Source organism: Coregonus lavaretus (assembly GCF_964263955.1).
Source record: "Coregonus lavaretus genome assembly, chromosome: 3".
In the NCBI taxonomy this organism is placed as follows: domain Eukaryota; kingdom Metazoa; phylum Chordata; class Actinopteri; order Salmoniformes; family Salmonidae; genus Coregonus; species Coregonus lavaretus.
The window spans coordinates 33,132,300-33,148,543 of NC_139990.1; the positions used below are offsets into that span (position 1 = coordinate 33,132,300).

The 16,244-nt window shown below is 40.3% G+C and overlaps 1 protein-coding gene across 1 annotated transcript; it reads right to left on the minus strand.

The window, feature by feature from the left end:
• Positions 1-2,875: 2,875 nt before the first annotated feature.
• On the minus strand, positions 2,876-5,354 carry LOC311110025 (protein S100-A1-like). The gene is made up of 3 exons (XM_084152962.1): positions 4,797-5,354; positions 3,606-3,771; positions 2,876-3,133 (listed from the first exon to the last, which is right to left on the minus strand). Exons 1-3 carry the CDS (start codon positions 4,862-4,864, stop codon positions 2,975-2,977), a joined length of 393 nt encoding a protein of 130 aa, XP_084009088.1. The 5' UTR covers positions 4,865-5,354; the 3' UTR covers positions 2,876-2,974.
• Between the last annotated feature and the right edge of the window lie 10,890 nt (positions 5,355-16,244).

A 16,244-nucleotide genomic window follows, 5' to 3' on the forward strand; every position in this document is an offset into this window, starting at 1 on the left:
AAAGAAAAACACTTGAATGAGTGGGTAGCTCCATTGGCAACATTTCCAGCTAGCTGTGAAGGGATCTTATGGCATGTTCTTATCTCTTACATATGTGAGGGTTGACACAATAAGTAGATTTGGGTTGTATTCATTAGGGCAATTTGTATCAAAAGGTTTTGTAACAGAAAACATAAACTAGACACAAGTTTAGGTAGTGCCTCCCTATTTCTTCCGTTTGGTGCCTAATGAATACGACCATGAGGTGCCATAGCTTGACTTGTTGACCATTTTTGTCAAGCTCAGAGTTCATCAGTAGAATTTTTGTACTCTCCTGATGTCTAGTGGTCAAAGTTGGAACTGTGGACTAATCACAGTGATCCCATAATGCAGAAGATAAGAGGAACTTTGTCGAGAGCCAGCCAAACCTTGTATTTGTTTTTAAATAATTAGATGGACATACTTTGAGACAGGCATTGTAAATGGAACTACATTTGTTATTTTTGTTAAACTATCCAAATTAGGGATTTTATCTAAATAACTGAAATTAAAATTCTCTGACCATTCTTCTTCTGAGACTGAGTTGACCTGTAGACTCTTAAACCAATGATCAATGACTTCCACCCCAGAGAGCAGAACTGGATGAAAATATGTATTTTTTCAACCAGTTTTGCTCACTGGGAATGTATTTAGTGTTGTCTCTATGCCCATTCAAAGCTCTTCTCTGTCCTGGCACCCCAATGGTGGAACAAGCTTCCCTCTGACACTAGGACAGCAGAGTCCCTGCCCATCTTAAATAATCCCACAGCACCCCTCCCCCTCACAAAAAAAAAGAACACCCTTGCCTTTCGTGAACTAACACTCGCACTTCACTTTTTTTCCTACTAGCACTGGCTACTTTATTGAGGAAAAATGTACTTACTATGATTTAGATATGTGGTTGTCCCAACTAGCTATCTTAAAGGTCCAATGCAGCCGTTTTTTAAGACATTTATTTTAAATCTCAATATCAATTAAAATGGTCAAAAAGAAACAAAAATAGCTTCTAGGCATAGAGCAATTTCTCAAGCAAGAATTTTCACAATTTCACAGTATTATTCCAACCTCGTAATGTGGAAATATAAATTAAATACAGGATAATCACATTTTTGACGGCAGTGGGCCTTTAAGATGAATGCACTAAATATAATGTAAAAATTAAGAATATATAAATGACTGTGGATTTTTGTTGTCTCATTTAACACAGTACAGTATTCTGTAAAATGCACATCGCACAAAGTGAGTAGAAATTATGTTATGAGATGATAGAGAGGGAAGTGTCCATTCCAAAACCCTTCTATGTGTCATTACCTAACAACACCCCTGTTGGCCTTGTAACTAAGTTGGCCGCAGAGTAGGCCCTGCCCAAGAACATTCACACACAGAGAGAGAGAGAGAGAGAGAGAGAGAGAGAGAGAGAGAGAGAGAGAGAGAGAGAGAGAGAGAGAGAGAGAGAGAGAGAGAGAGAGAGAGAGAGAGAGAGAGAGAGAGAGAGAGAGAGAGAGAGAGAGAGAGTTACCCAACATGCACCAGACCATGACACGCTGAGTGTTGGAGTGTGCCCCTGGCTATCCGTAAATTTAAAAAAACAAGAAAATCGTGCCGCCTGGTTTGCTTAATATAAGGAATTTGAAATTATTCATACTTTTACTTTAGATACTAAAGTATATTTTTGAAATTACATTTACTTTTGATATTAAGTATATTTAAAATCTAATACTTTTTGACTTTTACTCAAGTAATATTTTACTGGGAGTCATTTTCTGTTAAGGTATCAATTGGGTACTTTTTCCACCACTGCTTGTGGTAAAACAATGATATGACAATACAGTATGTGTCCTATTTATTCAACCACCCTACAGTTATTTTTGATTGCCTCTGTTACATACAATCAAATCAAGAATTGTAAAACTGTACTGTGTTTCGCAGTCAAAATGTTGCACAATTTTTAACCATAAAGATAAGATGTAGATAGATGTCTGACCAAAGATCATGAGGACAGAGGGTGTGTACAGTACTGTAGAACATTGTGAGCATTTTTATCAGCCTCACAAGAGAGTTCCCTCTGCCCTCTAAGAAAAATCCAGGTAGGCATTATATTTTATATTTTTTGTAATTTAGCAGACACTCTTATCCAGAGTGACTTACAGGAGCAATTAGGGTTAAGTGCCTTGCTCAAGGGCACATCGACAGATTTTTCACCTAGTCGGCTCGGGGATTAGAACCAGCGCCCTTTCAGTTACTGGCACAACGCTCTTAACCACTAAGCTATCATCATCTGTATAAGACTGAAATCACAGGTAAAGGTGTGAAATGACATGGTATATGCTTCTTGACATTAGCTGGGATAAATCTTCTTCTGAGGGCAGCTGTCTCAGAATAGGATTCATTCCAACAGATGTCAACGTACCTTTTTTTTTCTTACTTTTTCTCCTCTAATCACGGACTAATTTAGGCCTGGGACATCAGGTAGGTGCATTTAATGATCAGGTATGACAGAAAACCAGCACGCTTCCGGACATCGTAGGGTAAGATTTGAATATCCCTGGTATATGGGGTCTTCAAGACTGTCATGCATTTCTCTTGTGAGCATGTAGACAAAGCTATCAGCACACATCTACAATACTTTTACTCTGATAGAACTCCAATAGATTGGTTATAACACATATAAAACCATATAAATACATTATAAAGTCTCTCTCTCTCCCCCGCTCTTACACACACATGCCCGCACGCATACACACACACACGTGCTAAGCAAGTAGTGTGAAGTACTTTACACATAAAGGACTTCACGCTGCTTGCTTAGCACACACACACACACACAAACACACACACAAAATAATGACAACACCTCCTTGGTCTTTGTGTTTAATGGACAGTGTGACAATTACAAAAGTGAAAATTAGAACCCTTCTCTACTCTGCACCCCTTCCCCCTCTCCTCTTTTCATCCCTCACTTCCCCATCTTCTTCTTGTGCATCTGGTAGCACTGCTCACAGGCGATGGACAGGCCCACAACTAGAGAAACAAACTCCTCAAAGTCCACCTCTCCATCACCGTTAGAGTCCAGATCCTTCATTATCTTGTCTACTGTGGTTGGGTCCTTCTGAGACTGAAAGGGAAACACGAGGAAGACAGGGACATTTTAATAATACTAAATATTAATACTGTAATTTCACTAACATTAATACGGGACAACAGTGAAAGTCGCTACTCTTTATTGGGCAGGTACATGACAAGTAGGGCCAAGTTGTTTTGCTGACCACTTAACCAGGGAAAACTCTGGGCCCTAGTCAAACCTTATGACTAGGGCCCTGAGTTTTTCATGGTTACGTCACGTGATGAGGAAAAACTCCTGTTCCTAATCATAAAGCGTGCATGTTTTCTGTATCAAACAAACATGGAGTTCTACTACAGCTAGTAGTATATAGTAATAGAGATAATATACTGTGCGTCCCAAATGGCACCCTATTCCCTATATAGTGCACTACTTTTGAGCAGGGCCCATAGGGTAGTGCACTATATAGGGAATAGGGTACCATTTGGGACGCACCCTTCGTAGAGATAGTAGTAGAGATGGCCACCTTGAGGAAGCCAGAGAGCTCGTTCTCCATCAGGTCCTTGAGCTCGCGGCGGCTCAAAGTGTTGCCACTGCCCTCCTTAGCAGCGTACTTGTGGAACACGGTGATCATGGACTCCATGGCACATTCCAGTTCTGAAGGCATGGCTGCAGGTCTGAGTGAGGTCACACTGAGAGAGAGTGCGAGAGAGTGAGAGAGAGGGGCAGGGAAAGTGAGCCAGAGAGAGAGAGGGACAGAGAGAGAGATATTTCATAAAAGAGAGGTAGTAAAAAAAGGATGTGGTATGAGAGAAGAGAGAAAATGACTGAATGTGGGAAAAATGTAGTCCAAAACTGAGTAGAAGGAAAGACAAACTAGACTAGAGAAAGAGAGGCCGCACCAACACTGAGGAAACGTGTGTGTACATGTCGACAGTCAGCTCTAAACCCATTCTTTCAAAGTGAGCCACACCCTGGTGTAGTCTCTCTGGACTCCACTGAGTTAATATTAGACAATACTACATGATGATTATTATCATTAGGGGCTAAAAGGAAATGGGTAGAATGAGTCAGAGCAGCAGATGGGGATTTTTACTGGAAATTGAACGAAAAACATTTTTTCAGTCAGTTTCCTTAATGTTAATTAATATAAAAAACTCAGATGATATTTTAGACAAAACAATTATAACACACACAATTATAATGGTATAATTGTTAAGCAAACATGACAGGTTCTATATGTTGACCATGCTCTTTTGCCCAGTGTGATTATTTTAGTTATACATTTACATTTTAGTCATTTAGCAGACACTCTTATCCAGAGCGACTTACAGGAGCAATTAGGGTTAAGTGCCTTGCTCAAGGGCACATCGAACAGATTTATCACCTAGTCAGCTCGGGGATTAGAACCAGCGACCTTTCGGTTACTGGCACAATGCTCTTAACCACTAAGCTACCTGCCCCCCAAATGATGAAGTTTTAAAATCCTTAATCAATGCAGATCACCTAAAAAGTTAAGTCTGGACTGTAAAAAGTGACTGTTATGTTCACTTTTATATTTACAGATGAAAAGTATGACACCCACTCCATAGAAAACTGCACCAAGAATAAAGTCTGCAGACTAGTTTCTGAGTTGAAGGAGGAGATCAGATAGGATTAACAAAACTATTTAGCTTGAATCGACTTTTTACATTCGTATTAGAGGCTGAATTCTTACCGTTCACGAGTGTGGAGTTGGCAATTGAGAAGAGGTTGAATTGTGCAGAGTTGAGAAATATTGCGCATGAGAATTTATAGACAGGCAACGCCCTGTATGCGCTGCCTTGAGTGAAGTAAGTAATGATACCGTGGATATTGAGCAAGACAGTAAGACTATGATAGTAAGTTACCTTGGTAAACCTACCAAACACAGTCAAGCTAATATTTTGCGCTGTGTAATAACAACTATTAAAATGACTAACTAACTATTTTTTAAAATAAATGATTGATAGCCCTACATTTAATTAATCTCCCACTTATACACAAAACAAACGAGGTGGGCTAAACAATGAAAATTGAAAGTGAGGTAAAGACAAATACACTTAGCCTAGTGTAAATTATTAATTATAATCGATTGCAATGACAAACAACTTGTTTGAGCAAGCACTATCATTACAGTTGATCAGAGTGTAAATAATTAGCCCAGCAGTTGTAGCCAGCATTTATGATGGTGACCATCCCTGATACTACATGTAGTGAGGCTTTTACCTGTGTACGGTGTTGCCAACTACATTTCAGGGGAAGGTAGGTCGATTTGTTGCTTAAAAGTTGCCAAATGACTTTGTGATGTCATGGCGTAATAACGTAAAACTGCGTCATTACGTAGAATACACAATAACGTTACTCAAATTGACTGGCCATCTCCGCAACAAATATTACTTGTAATTTGTTAGTTTAGATTTGTTTGTTTATTATCACATTTTTATTTGTAAAAGTAATATAAACACAACACATTTTATATGAAAATTTATTTTTATTTTAAAACACAACACATCGAAATATTGAAGAATTACACATTAGACATTATTGAACAATTACATTTTATTTATTTTCTTATTAACTAGTAAACCTACACATTCTGAACAATTATAGTTTTAAGCAGTGTATTGGTAGTTAGTTAACATGCTACCTAACTGATCAACAATTATAGGTACAAGCTAATAACAAGGTATATATGCTATCTTATTGAACAAACAACTCAAATAATGATGTGTGCGCTAGGCATCTCTCTCCAGCTCTCTCCAGGTTGTTGTGCTGCTTGGCTGGCCTGCTGCTGCCTGTGCACGAGCTGAGCGCCTGCTGCTGACGTCACTCACAATGCACTTTTGCAGCCAGGCACGTGTGTTGTGACTGAGTATGTGACAGAGAAAATCGTTTTTGTGTCATTTAGAGGGAAAATGCGTGCATTGTATCGTTTGAGTCACTTTTCAAAAGTTGATAAAAGTTCCAAATAATTTTTTTTAAGTAGCTACATTTGTTGCTAGGTGCTGTTTGAAAAAAAAGTTGCCAGGGTGGTCTGAAAAGTTCCTAAATCTAGCAACAAATTGCTAAATTGGCATCACTTCCTGTGTGATTTGTATCACTCTGGGAGTGGTCATGATGACGTGAGAAGTCAGACCAATATATGCGTCCCAATTGGCACCCTATTCTCTATATTGTGCATTACTTTTCACATGTTTAAAAGTAGTTCACTATATGGAATAGCTTATAGCATTTGGGTGATTTTTTAATAAAGCAGCTCCAACCTGCTGCTCCAATAAGTAAGCTACAGTAAATCCAGTTTTGCTCTCAGCAATAAGATATAATAATAATTTACTTATTCAGATATCCTCAGCACATCCAATCATTTTATTTTGCTGCAGATATAATTTATGGAAATGTATGGAAACCTCTCATGAAAATAATTTAAAATAGATTCTTAAGCCTCGTTTTCTGTACATTTCGATACATTTCGATTGAGAAAGCAGTGGTGTATATCTGTCTGCACCACATATCAAGACTGCACGGTTAAATAGCAAGAAAATAAAAATATGTCTCTACAACCACCATGTAAAGTGGTTCTAATGGAAGGGGTGCAGCAGCTTTATTGTGCAACATGGAAGCTTTTGGAGGGTCATGTTTTTATGCCCTCTAGTGGAATAGCCTTGTAATGGCAGAGTACTTAACTAATCAAATCAAATTGTATTCGTCACATGCATCATAAACAACAGGTTCTCACTATAAGTGAAATATTTAAAATAAAGTTTTACATGTAGTTGTTTGGTACTGTAGCGATAAGGGGAAGATTATGAAATGGCAGAGTTCTCTTCGTCTCTCCCATTTCATTCCTTTATTTTTTCTTTGGTCTGCTTCTCTGCCCTAACCCTTTGTGTGTGTGCATGCTTGCGTTTGTGTGTGTGTGTGTGTGTGTGTGGGCATACATTGTGAAGAGGGATGACATAATTTGCTGACCAAAAAGACATGGGCATCCAGGGAGGGTCACCTAGCGACAACACCCAGCTTTATAAAAAAAAAAACTATTTTCGGCCTACACCCTTTTCCCTCTCAATCGTCTATACTCTTTCCCATTCTTTATTTCTCTACGCATCATCAGCGTATAACTCACATATGACATTCAATGGCTCTTTGAGCCTCATTGTGCTCCTCTACCCATGGCTTAACCTTAGAAAGAGATTATTTGTGCTGCTTGTCATGCTTGAGGGTTCTCTATTTGTATAACTCCTATGATAGTAAACTGAACTGCACAACCAAACAAGTTCTTTAATATCTTGAACTTTAATATCTACAGGGTCAGTGAGAGAGAGAAACAGCCAAACCAAACTGCCCACACCCAATATTTGATGTGCTAAAACCTGAAGAAGGCACTACGTTACCGAAACGTTGGTCGTTAGGTTTACCCAATTGTTGGGAGCATACACAGAATATGCAACTTTCTTTCTTTCTTTTTATACTATGAAAACCTTCTGCAGATGTCATAATTTTCCTATTGTTTTGTGCCTTGCAGAAATGTTTAACTTGCTGTGTAATGGCGTATTAGCAGGGTTATCATAAATCACACTAGTCCTTCATCTCTTCAGATTACTTAAATCATAATCATCAAATCAAATGTTATTTGTCACATGTGCCGAATACAACTGTTATAGACTTTACCGTGAAATGCTTGCTTACGAACTCTTCCCAACAATGCAGAGTTTAGAAATAAAAATTGTAGCACGAAGAATAAAATAAAATACACAAGAATGGACTTATATATAGGGAGTACCAGTACAAGATCAATGTGCAAGGTATTTAAGGTAGATATGTACAAGAAGGCAGGGTAAAGTGACTAGACATCAGGATAGATAACAATAAGAGTAAAATAAAGAACAGAGCAGCAACAGCAAATGATGAGTGTAAACGTGTGTGTGTGTGTGTTGTAATGTGTATATATGTGTGTTTGGGTTGTGTCAGTCTGCGTGGTCAAAAGTTTTGAGAATGACACAAATACTAATTTTCACAAAGTCTGCTGCCTCAGTTTTGATGATGGCAATTTGCATATACTCCAGAATGTCATGAAGAGAGATCAGATGAATTGCAATTAATTGCAAAGTCCCTCTTTGCCATGAAAATGAACTTAATCCCCAAAAAACATGTATACTGCATTTCAGCCCTGCCACAAAAGGACCAGCTGCCATCATGTCAGTGATTCTCTCATTAACACAGATGAGAGTGTTGACGAGGACAAGGCTGGAGATCACTCTGTCATGCTGATTGAGTTAGAATAACAGACAGGAAGCTTTAAAAGGAGGGTGGTGCTTGAAATCATTGTTCTTCCTCTGTTAACCATGGTTACCTGCAAGGAAACATGTGCCGTCATCATTGCTTTGCACAAAAAGGGCTTCACAGGCAAGGATATTGCTGCTAGTAAGATTGCACCTAAATCAACCATTTATCGGATCATCAAGAACTTCAAGGAGAGAGGTTCAATTGTTGTGAAGAAGGCGTCAGGGCGCCCAAGAAAGTCCAGCAAGCGCCAGGACCGTCTCCTAAAGTTGATTCAGCTGCGGGATCGGGGCACCACCAGTGCAGAGCTTGCTCAGGAATGGCAGCAGGCAGGTGTGAGTGCATCTGCACACACAGTGAGGCGAAGACTTTTGGAGGATGGCCTGGTGTCAAGAAGGGCAGCAAAGAAGCCACTTCTCTCCAGGAAAAACATCAGGGACAGACTGATATTCTGCAAAAGGTACAGGTATTGGACTGCTGAGGACTGGGGTAAAGTCATTTTCTCTGATGAATCCCCTTTCCGATTGTTTGGGGCATCCGGAAAACACCTTGTCCGGAGAAGACAAGGTGAGCGCTACCATCAGTCCTGTGTCATGCCAACAGTAAAGCATCCTGAGACCATTCATGTGTGGGGTTGCTTCTCAGCCAAGGGAGTGGGCTCACTCACAGTTTTGCCTAAGAACACAGCCATGAATAAAGAATGGTACCAACACATCCTCCAAGAGCAACTTCTCCCAACCATCCAAGAACAGTTTGGTGATGACCAATGCCTTTTCCAGCATGATGGAGCACCTTGCCATAAGGCAAAAGTGATAACTATGTGGCTTGGGGGAACAAAACATCGACATTTTGGGTCCATGGCCAGGAAACTCCCCAGACCTTAATCCCATTGAGAACTTGTGGTCGATCCTCAAGAGGCAGGTGGACAAACAAAAACCCACAAATTCTGACAAACTCCAAGCATTGATTATGCAAGAATGGGCTGCCATCAGTCAGGATGTGGCCCAGAAGTTAATTGACAGCATGCCAGGGCGGATTGCAGAGGTCTGCAAATATTGACTCTTTGCATAAACTTAATGTAATTGTCAATAAAATCCTTTGACACTTATGGAATGCTTGTAATTATACTTCAGTATACCATAGTAACATCTGACAAAAATATCTAAAAACACTGAAGCAGCAAACTTTGTGAAGACCAATACTAGTGTCATTCTCAAAACTTTTGACTACGACTGTATATACAGTTCAGTAGAATTGTAGAATTCCATTCATTCCTATGGAGGACTGGTCCTTCTGTGGAGTACCAATATTCAGAGCCTCTAATTGGCCACCACATAACAACAGCAATCTAGTGTTTATATACAGTGCATTCGGAAAGTATTCAGACCCCTTGACTTTTTCCACATTTTGTTATATTACAGCCTTATTCTCAAATGGATAAAAAAATTAAAAAATCCCTCATCAATCTACTCACAATACCCCATAATGACAAAGCGAAAACAGGTTTTTAGACAATGTTGTACATTTATTAAAAATAAACCAGAAATACCTTATTTACATAAGTATTCAGACCCTTTGCTATGAGACTCGAAATTGAGCTCAGGTGCATCCTGTTTCCATTGATCATATTTGAGATGTTTCTACAACTTGATTGGAGTCCACCTGTGGTAAATTCAATTGATTGGACATGATTTGGAAAGGCATACACCTGTCTATATAAGGTCCCATAGTTGACAGTGCATGTCAGAGCAAAAACCATGCCATGAGGTCGAAGGAATTGTCCGTAGAGCCCCGAGACAGGATTGTGTTGAGGCACAGGAAGGTACCAAAACATTTCTGCAGCATTGAAGGTCCCCAAGAACACAGTGGCCTCCATCATTCTTAAATGGAAGAAGTTTGGAACCGCCAAGACTCTTCTTAGAGCTGGCCGCCTGGCCAAACTGAGCAATCTGGGGAGAAGGGCCTTGGTCAGGGAGGTGACCAAGAACCCGATGGTCACTCTGAAACCAAGACTGAACTCTTTGGCCTGAATGCCAAGCGTCACATCTGGAGGAAACCTGGCACCATCCCTACAGGGATGCATGGTGGTGGCAGCATCATGTTGTGGGGATGCTTTTCAGCGGTAGGGACTGGGAGACTAGTCAGTGCTCCAGAGCGCTAAAGGACCTCAGACTGGGGCGAAGGTTCACTTTCCAACAGGACAACGACCCTAAGCACACAGCCAAGACAACGCAGGAGTGGCTTCGGGACAAGTCTCTGAATGTCCTTGAGTGGCCCAGCCAGAGCCCGGACTTGAACCCGATCGAACATCTCTGGAGAGACCTGAAAATAGCTGTGCAGCGACGCTCCCCATCCAACCTGACAGAGCTTGAGAGGATCTGCAGAGAAGAATGGGAGAAACTCCCCAAATACAGGTTTGCCAAGCTTGTAGCCAAGAAGATTCGAGGCTGTAATCGCTGCCAAAGGTGTTTCAACAAAGTACTGAGTAAAGCATCTGAATACTTATGTAAATGTGATAATTCCATGTTGTTGTTTTTTTTTTGCAAAAATTTCAAAAGACCTGTTTTTGCTTTGTCATTATGCGGTATTGTGTATACATTGATGAGGGGAAGAAAAACAATTTAATCAATTTTAGAATAAGGCTGTAATGTAACAAAATGTCGAAAAGGTCAAGGGGTCTGAATTCTTTCCGAATGCACTGTAGATCACTGGTTAGGCCGACTACAGTGTTCTTTTTTATTGTGTTTGTACAGCAGTAGCAATTGTTATGTATAATATCAGATTCATTTGATTGCAATACATTCTTTTTGAGGCTACTCCTTTCAGTAAGAGTTACGGTTTATTGCGCATGCTGCGACTACTGCAGTCCTTCTCACCCCCGCCCCTTTATATTCCAGTGTAGGCTATAGCAGAGACAGAAACCCCTGAATCGGCAGAATTTTCGAGGCTGATGCGATTCGGTAAAGGAAGCTTGGGAGACATCTGGGCGCTCGGGATTCACATTAGCGCATAATCTGTCAGCATTTGGAACGGTGTGTGTATTTTCATTTAATTTCGTTAAAAATTCAAATTTTCTCTTCCATTTGGATTCATTTTTCTATTGTTAACGGCTATAGCCTCACGTGCGTGCGTCCAGTTTCAATAATTTTATTGCGCAAAACTGCTGATCAGCCAGGAGTTATGAATTTCTATTTTGCAGTATTTGCCTTCATGGCACCGTGCATTTTTGTTATAGTAACGGTAGGGGTATCATGTATAATTCATCGAAGGAGGCAGAGTCGGCTTTGAAAACGCTCACTTCTACGATGGACGCTCAGGTTCGTATTAGTGTGAGTAATTATATACTGTTTGTGGTCGTGTCAGTGTGTGTTTGGTCTGTGTTAACATGTTTTGTTGTTTTCCCGTTGTAGTCTATTATAGCCTATGCCATTTTATAGGCTAATGATGATGCATACAGGCAGTAACAGATTGCCACCATTTTTGTTCAGGTGTCTGATTTGCCCGCATTTTCCACCTGTCGGACCACTCTTATTACATCATAATTTGGTCTATATCCTCACAACAACATTCAAGCACTCAAGTAAATAACTTGTCATGCCATTCCAACATTTAACACGGCTCAATGTAATACATTGATATCTTTTTTTTCTTCATATGGGCCTATCTATAGGCTATGTAGTAGAAAATATATAGCCTCCTCCTCCTCAACCTGCCCATCATCACCCTATTATTCTACCTTGAATGTAGTAATTAATTCGTTATGTTGGCCTAAATAGTATTAAACCTAGACCTAAAGGAAACAGATATGTATGTTTTAAATAACACAGTAGACAATACAAAATTGGAATCAGGTTGCTTGCTGTCTTGTGATGTTTGAGGACAGCATGTCGTACACAATGTCGTCTTGTGAATGTTTACGATTTCCCATTAGGCTACCAGTTAAATGTCCATTCAATTCACCTGCACTTCTTTATATCAAGCTGCGTCTACATATGTTGAAGCCTTCCAAATATATTGAACCACTTAGGTAGGCCTATTTTAGGCTTAACGAATTGTGGTGCACATTTCTGAGACAAAACAATAAGGTGCTAATGACTTGTGTACAAACACGTAAAGCCTATTGCTTTCCAACTGCAACATTAGACAAACTGGAAACAAACAGAGAAATCATGCAAATAAAATGCCACACACTTTGTGGAGCTCTGATAAGCAGGGACCAGGGATGTTCATTACCATGGAGATGGGATGTAGGCCAGGCACATGGAGGCCTTTTGCTGCAGAGGGGGAGATGAGGCCAAAAACAGAATGGCTATGGGTACGAATTCTCTGGATCCCTCTTCCCGAAGCTTCTGCACGTGCGAGATGCTCTACTTTACACGAAAGGAAAGATTCACCTATTTTTTATGTTCTATCGTTTTGGGGCATCTCTGAGCGATGTCTATCGATTCCCAGGGTCATTTCATGCTTTCATGTGTATCTGAGCTCTTGCCACCGTTCACATTTGGCAAAACGCATCATACCGGCTGTATTTCTGTATTTTGAAAGTTATATATCTTGAAAAGTTGATTGCTGACATGCAAAACATTTTGGGACTGTATCAACAGTTGATTAATGAAACCAATACCAAAATATAGTTTTTGAGTGGAATTGTCCTTTAAGCCTTGTGCACACCAACTGCTGTAAACTGTATGCGTTCTGGCTGAAGTCCATTCATTTCAATGGGAGGCAATCTGCACTGCTGCGACTAATCTGCTGGACTAGGTTGCGGTGCGTGCAGTGTGTCGCATGCGTTGGATTTTTCCAACTTGTGCTTTACTTAGCTATGTGGTATCAGAAACAAAAGTAGATAAACCACAGAAGAATGTGCTAATGTGTAGCGAGATTATTTTTGTTGTGATGCGGTGCATGGTTTGCGACAACTACGTACATTTACTGTACAGCAATGTAATGACACATCCTTTGTACATGCGGCATTACTCCGCTACTGCTTCCTCCTCGTCGATGATCAGGTGTTAACAGCTATTCTGGTGAATTTTAATAATGCGCTATCTATCAAATCATGTGAAATAATATGAGTAGTGTTTTATGCAAAATTCAGGTGGGGAGTTACATGCAGCATATACATTTAAGTCCTTTAGCAGACGCTCTTATCCAGAGTGACTTAGAGTTAGTGAGTGCATACATTTTTATACTGGAATCGAACCCACAACCCTGGTGTTGCAAATGCCAGGCTCTACCAACTGAGCTACATCCCTGCCGGCCATTCCCTCCCCTGCCACCAACCTCCTTTGGTGTAGAATGTCCAGCTTGTGCTACTGCAATATCCTTAGTTACAGAGAGAGAAGATTCCCATCTAGCACATTTGGTTCCTTGGAAGTTGAGGGAATGTACGTTTTTGGTTTCCCATTGGTTCTGTGAACGAAGCCATAACTTTCCTGACCGGTAAAACTGAACGTTTTTTAAACATTCTGAGAACTGAAGTGAAAATTTGGCATGTTCTGGGAACAAACATTTTTAGGTTGCAGGGAGGTTCTGAGAACGTTTTACTATGGTTACCTGAAAGTTTCCTGGGATGTTTTATTAACGTTCCGTGAACGGAAATGATAAATTATTTGAACATTATTAAATAACGTTCTGAGAACATTCTCTAAATGTTGTGAATGAAATTAGGTTGGAGGTTTTTGAATAACTTCCTTAAAACTGCTAGCTTAGATTAACTGTTTTGAACTCCAAGCACAGATAGGACACATGGAAATTATTTTGCTTAGTCACTAAACATGCAAACATACTTTTTTTTTATTGTGGCACAGTGTCAAACCTATGATCTTCTGCTCCCTATCCATGGATTAAGTCCACTGCGCCACCAGGATGGAGCTAGCATGCCATGTTTTTTAAAACTCATCAATCAATCAATGAAATTGATTTATACAGCCCTTTTTTCATCAGCAGATGTCACAAAGTGCTATACAGAAACCCAGCCTAAAACACCAAACAGCAAACAATGCAGATGTAGAAGCACGCTGGCTAGGAAAAACTCCCTAGAAAGGCAGAAACCTAGGAAGAAACCTAGAGAAGAACCAGGCTCTGAGGGGTGGCCTGATCACCGACAACGATGAGACAGTCTACAGGGAGGAGGTCAGAGACCTGGCAGTGTGGTGCCAGGACAACAACCTCTCCCTCAACTTGATCAAGACAAAAGAGCTGATCAAGGACTACAGAAAAAGGGGGCTGAGCACGCCCGCATTAACATCGACGGGGCTGTAGTGGAGTGGGTCAAGAGCTTCAAGTTCCTTGGCGTCCACACCACTAACAAACTATCATGGTCCAAACACACCAAGACCGTCGTGAAGAGGGCACGACAACGCCTATTCCCCCTCAGGAGACTGAAAAGATTTGGCATGGGTCCTCAGATCCTCAAAAAGTTATACAGCTGCACCATCGAGAGCATCCTGACTGGTTGCATCACCTCTTAGTATGGAAACTGCTCGGCTTCCGACCGCAATGGTGCTACAGAGGGTAGTGCATACGACCCAGTACATCACTGGGGCCAAGCTTCCTGCCATCCAGGACCTCTATACCAGATAGAGTCAGAGGAAGGCCCTAAAAATTGTCAAAGACTTCTGCCACCATAGTCAAAGACTGTTCTCTCTGCTACCGCACAGCAAGCGGTATCGGAGCACAAAGTCTAGGTCCAAAAGGCTCCTTAACAGCTTCTACCCCCAAGCCATTAGACTGCTAAACAGTTAATCAAATGGCTACCTGGACCATTTGCATTGACTCCTTTTTTTACGCTGCTGCTACTCGCTGTTTATTTTCTATACATAGTCACTTTACCCCTACCTACATGTACATATTACCTCAATTACCTCGACTAACCTGAACCCCTGCAAAATGACTCGGTGCAGGTATCCCCTGTATATAGCCTCGTTATTGTTATTTTATTGTGTTTTTTTCGTGCTTTATTTAATTGTATTTTAATTGTATTTTTTTGTGGAAATATTTTCTTACTTACTTTTTAAAAAATTCTGCATTGTTGGTTAATGGCTTGTAAGTAAGCATTTCATGGTAAAGTCTACCTGTTGTATTCGGCGCATGTGACAAATACAATTTGATTTGATTTGAAGTACTGAAATTCCCACAGAAGAACATTGTTTCTTAACGTTCTCTGAACCTTCTGAGAACATTACTTTAAATAGAACCATGAGGAAACCTGCAGGAAACTTTATGCTGAAGAACTGAAATTCCCATCTCAGAACATTATGTGCCAGCTGGGTATCCTGCACTATTTCCAGAACACTGTGGAAAGGTTGTATGCAAAATAACCATAGGACAACCACGCTCTCACCTAGGTCTAAGAAACATATGGTTCTCAGAACCTTATGTGCTAGCTAGGTTGTATCCTTTTCTTTATGTCATTAAAATTGCCCAGGGTTTGTATTTCTGCTGTACAGAGGCTACATCATCATGTCAATCAATTTGGTTGAGAAGAGGGTGAGTAAAGAGAAAAACGTGAAGGGAGGAGAGGGTGAGCAGCAGCTACGTAAAAAAACAGAGTTGCTGCGGATCCAACTTTTCATCAGCCATGGTCCCGAAGCCTCTGTACATGTGCAGGTCCCTCACTCCGTGCACAGTCACAATCTGCTCCACTTGTAGAGAACAGGCTACCGAATGGGGCTCGTCTAATAAAGTTACACTACCAGTCAAAAGTTTTAGAACATCTACTCATTCAAGGGTTTTTCTTTATTTTTACTATTTTCTTCATTGTAGAATAATAGTGAAGACATCAAAACTATGAAATAGCACATGGAATCATGTAGTAACCAAAAAAAGTGTTAAATAAATCAAAATATACTTTAGATTTTAG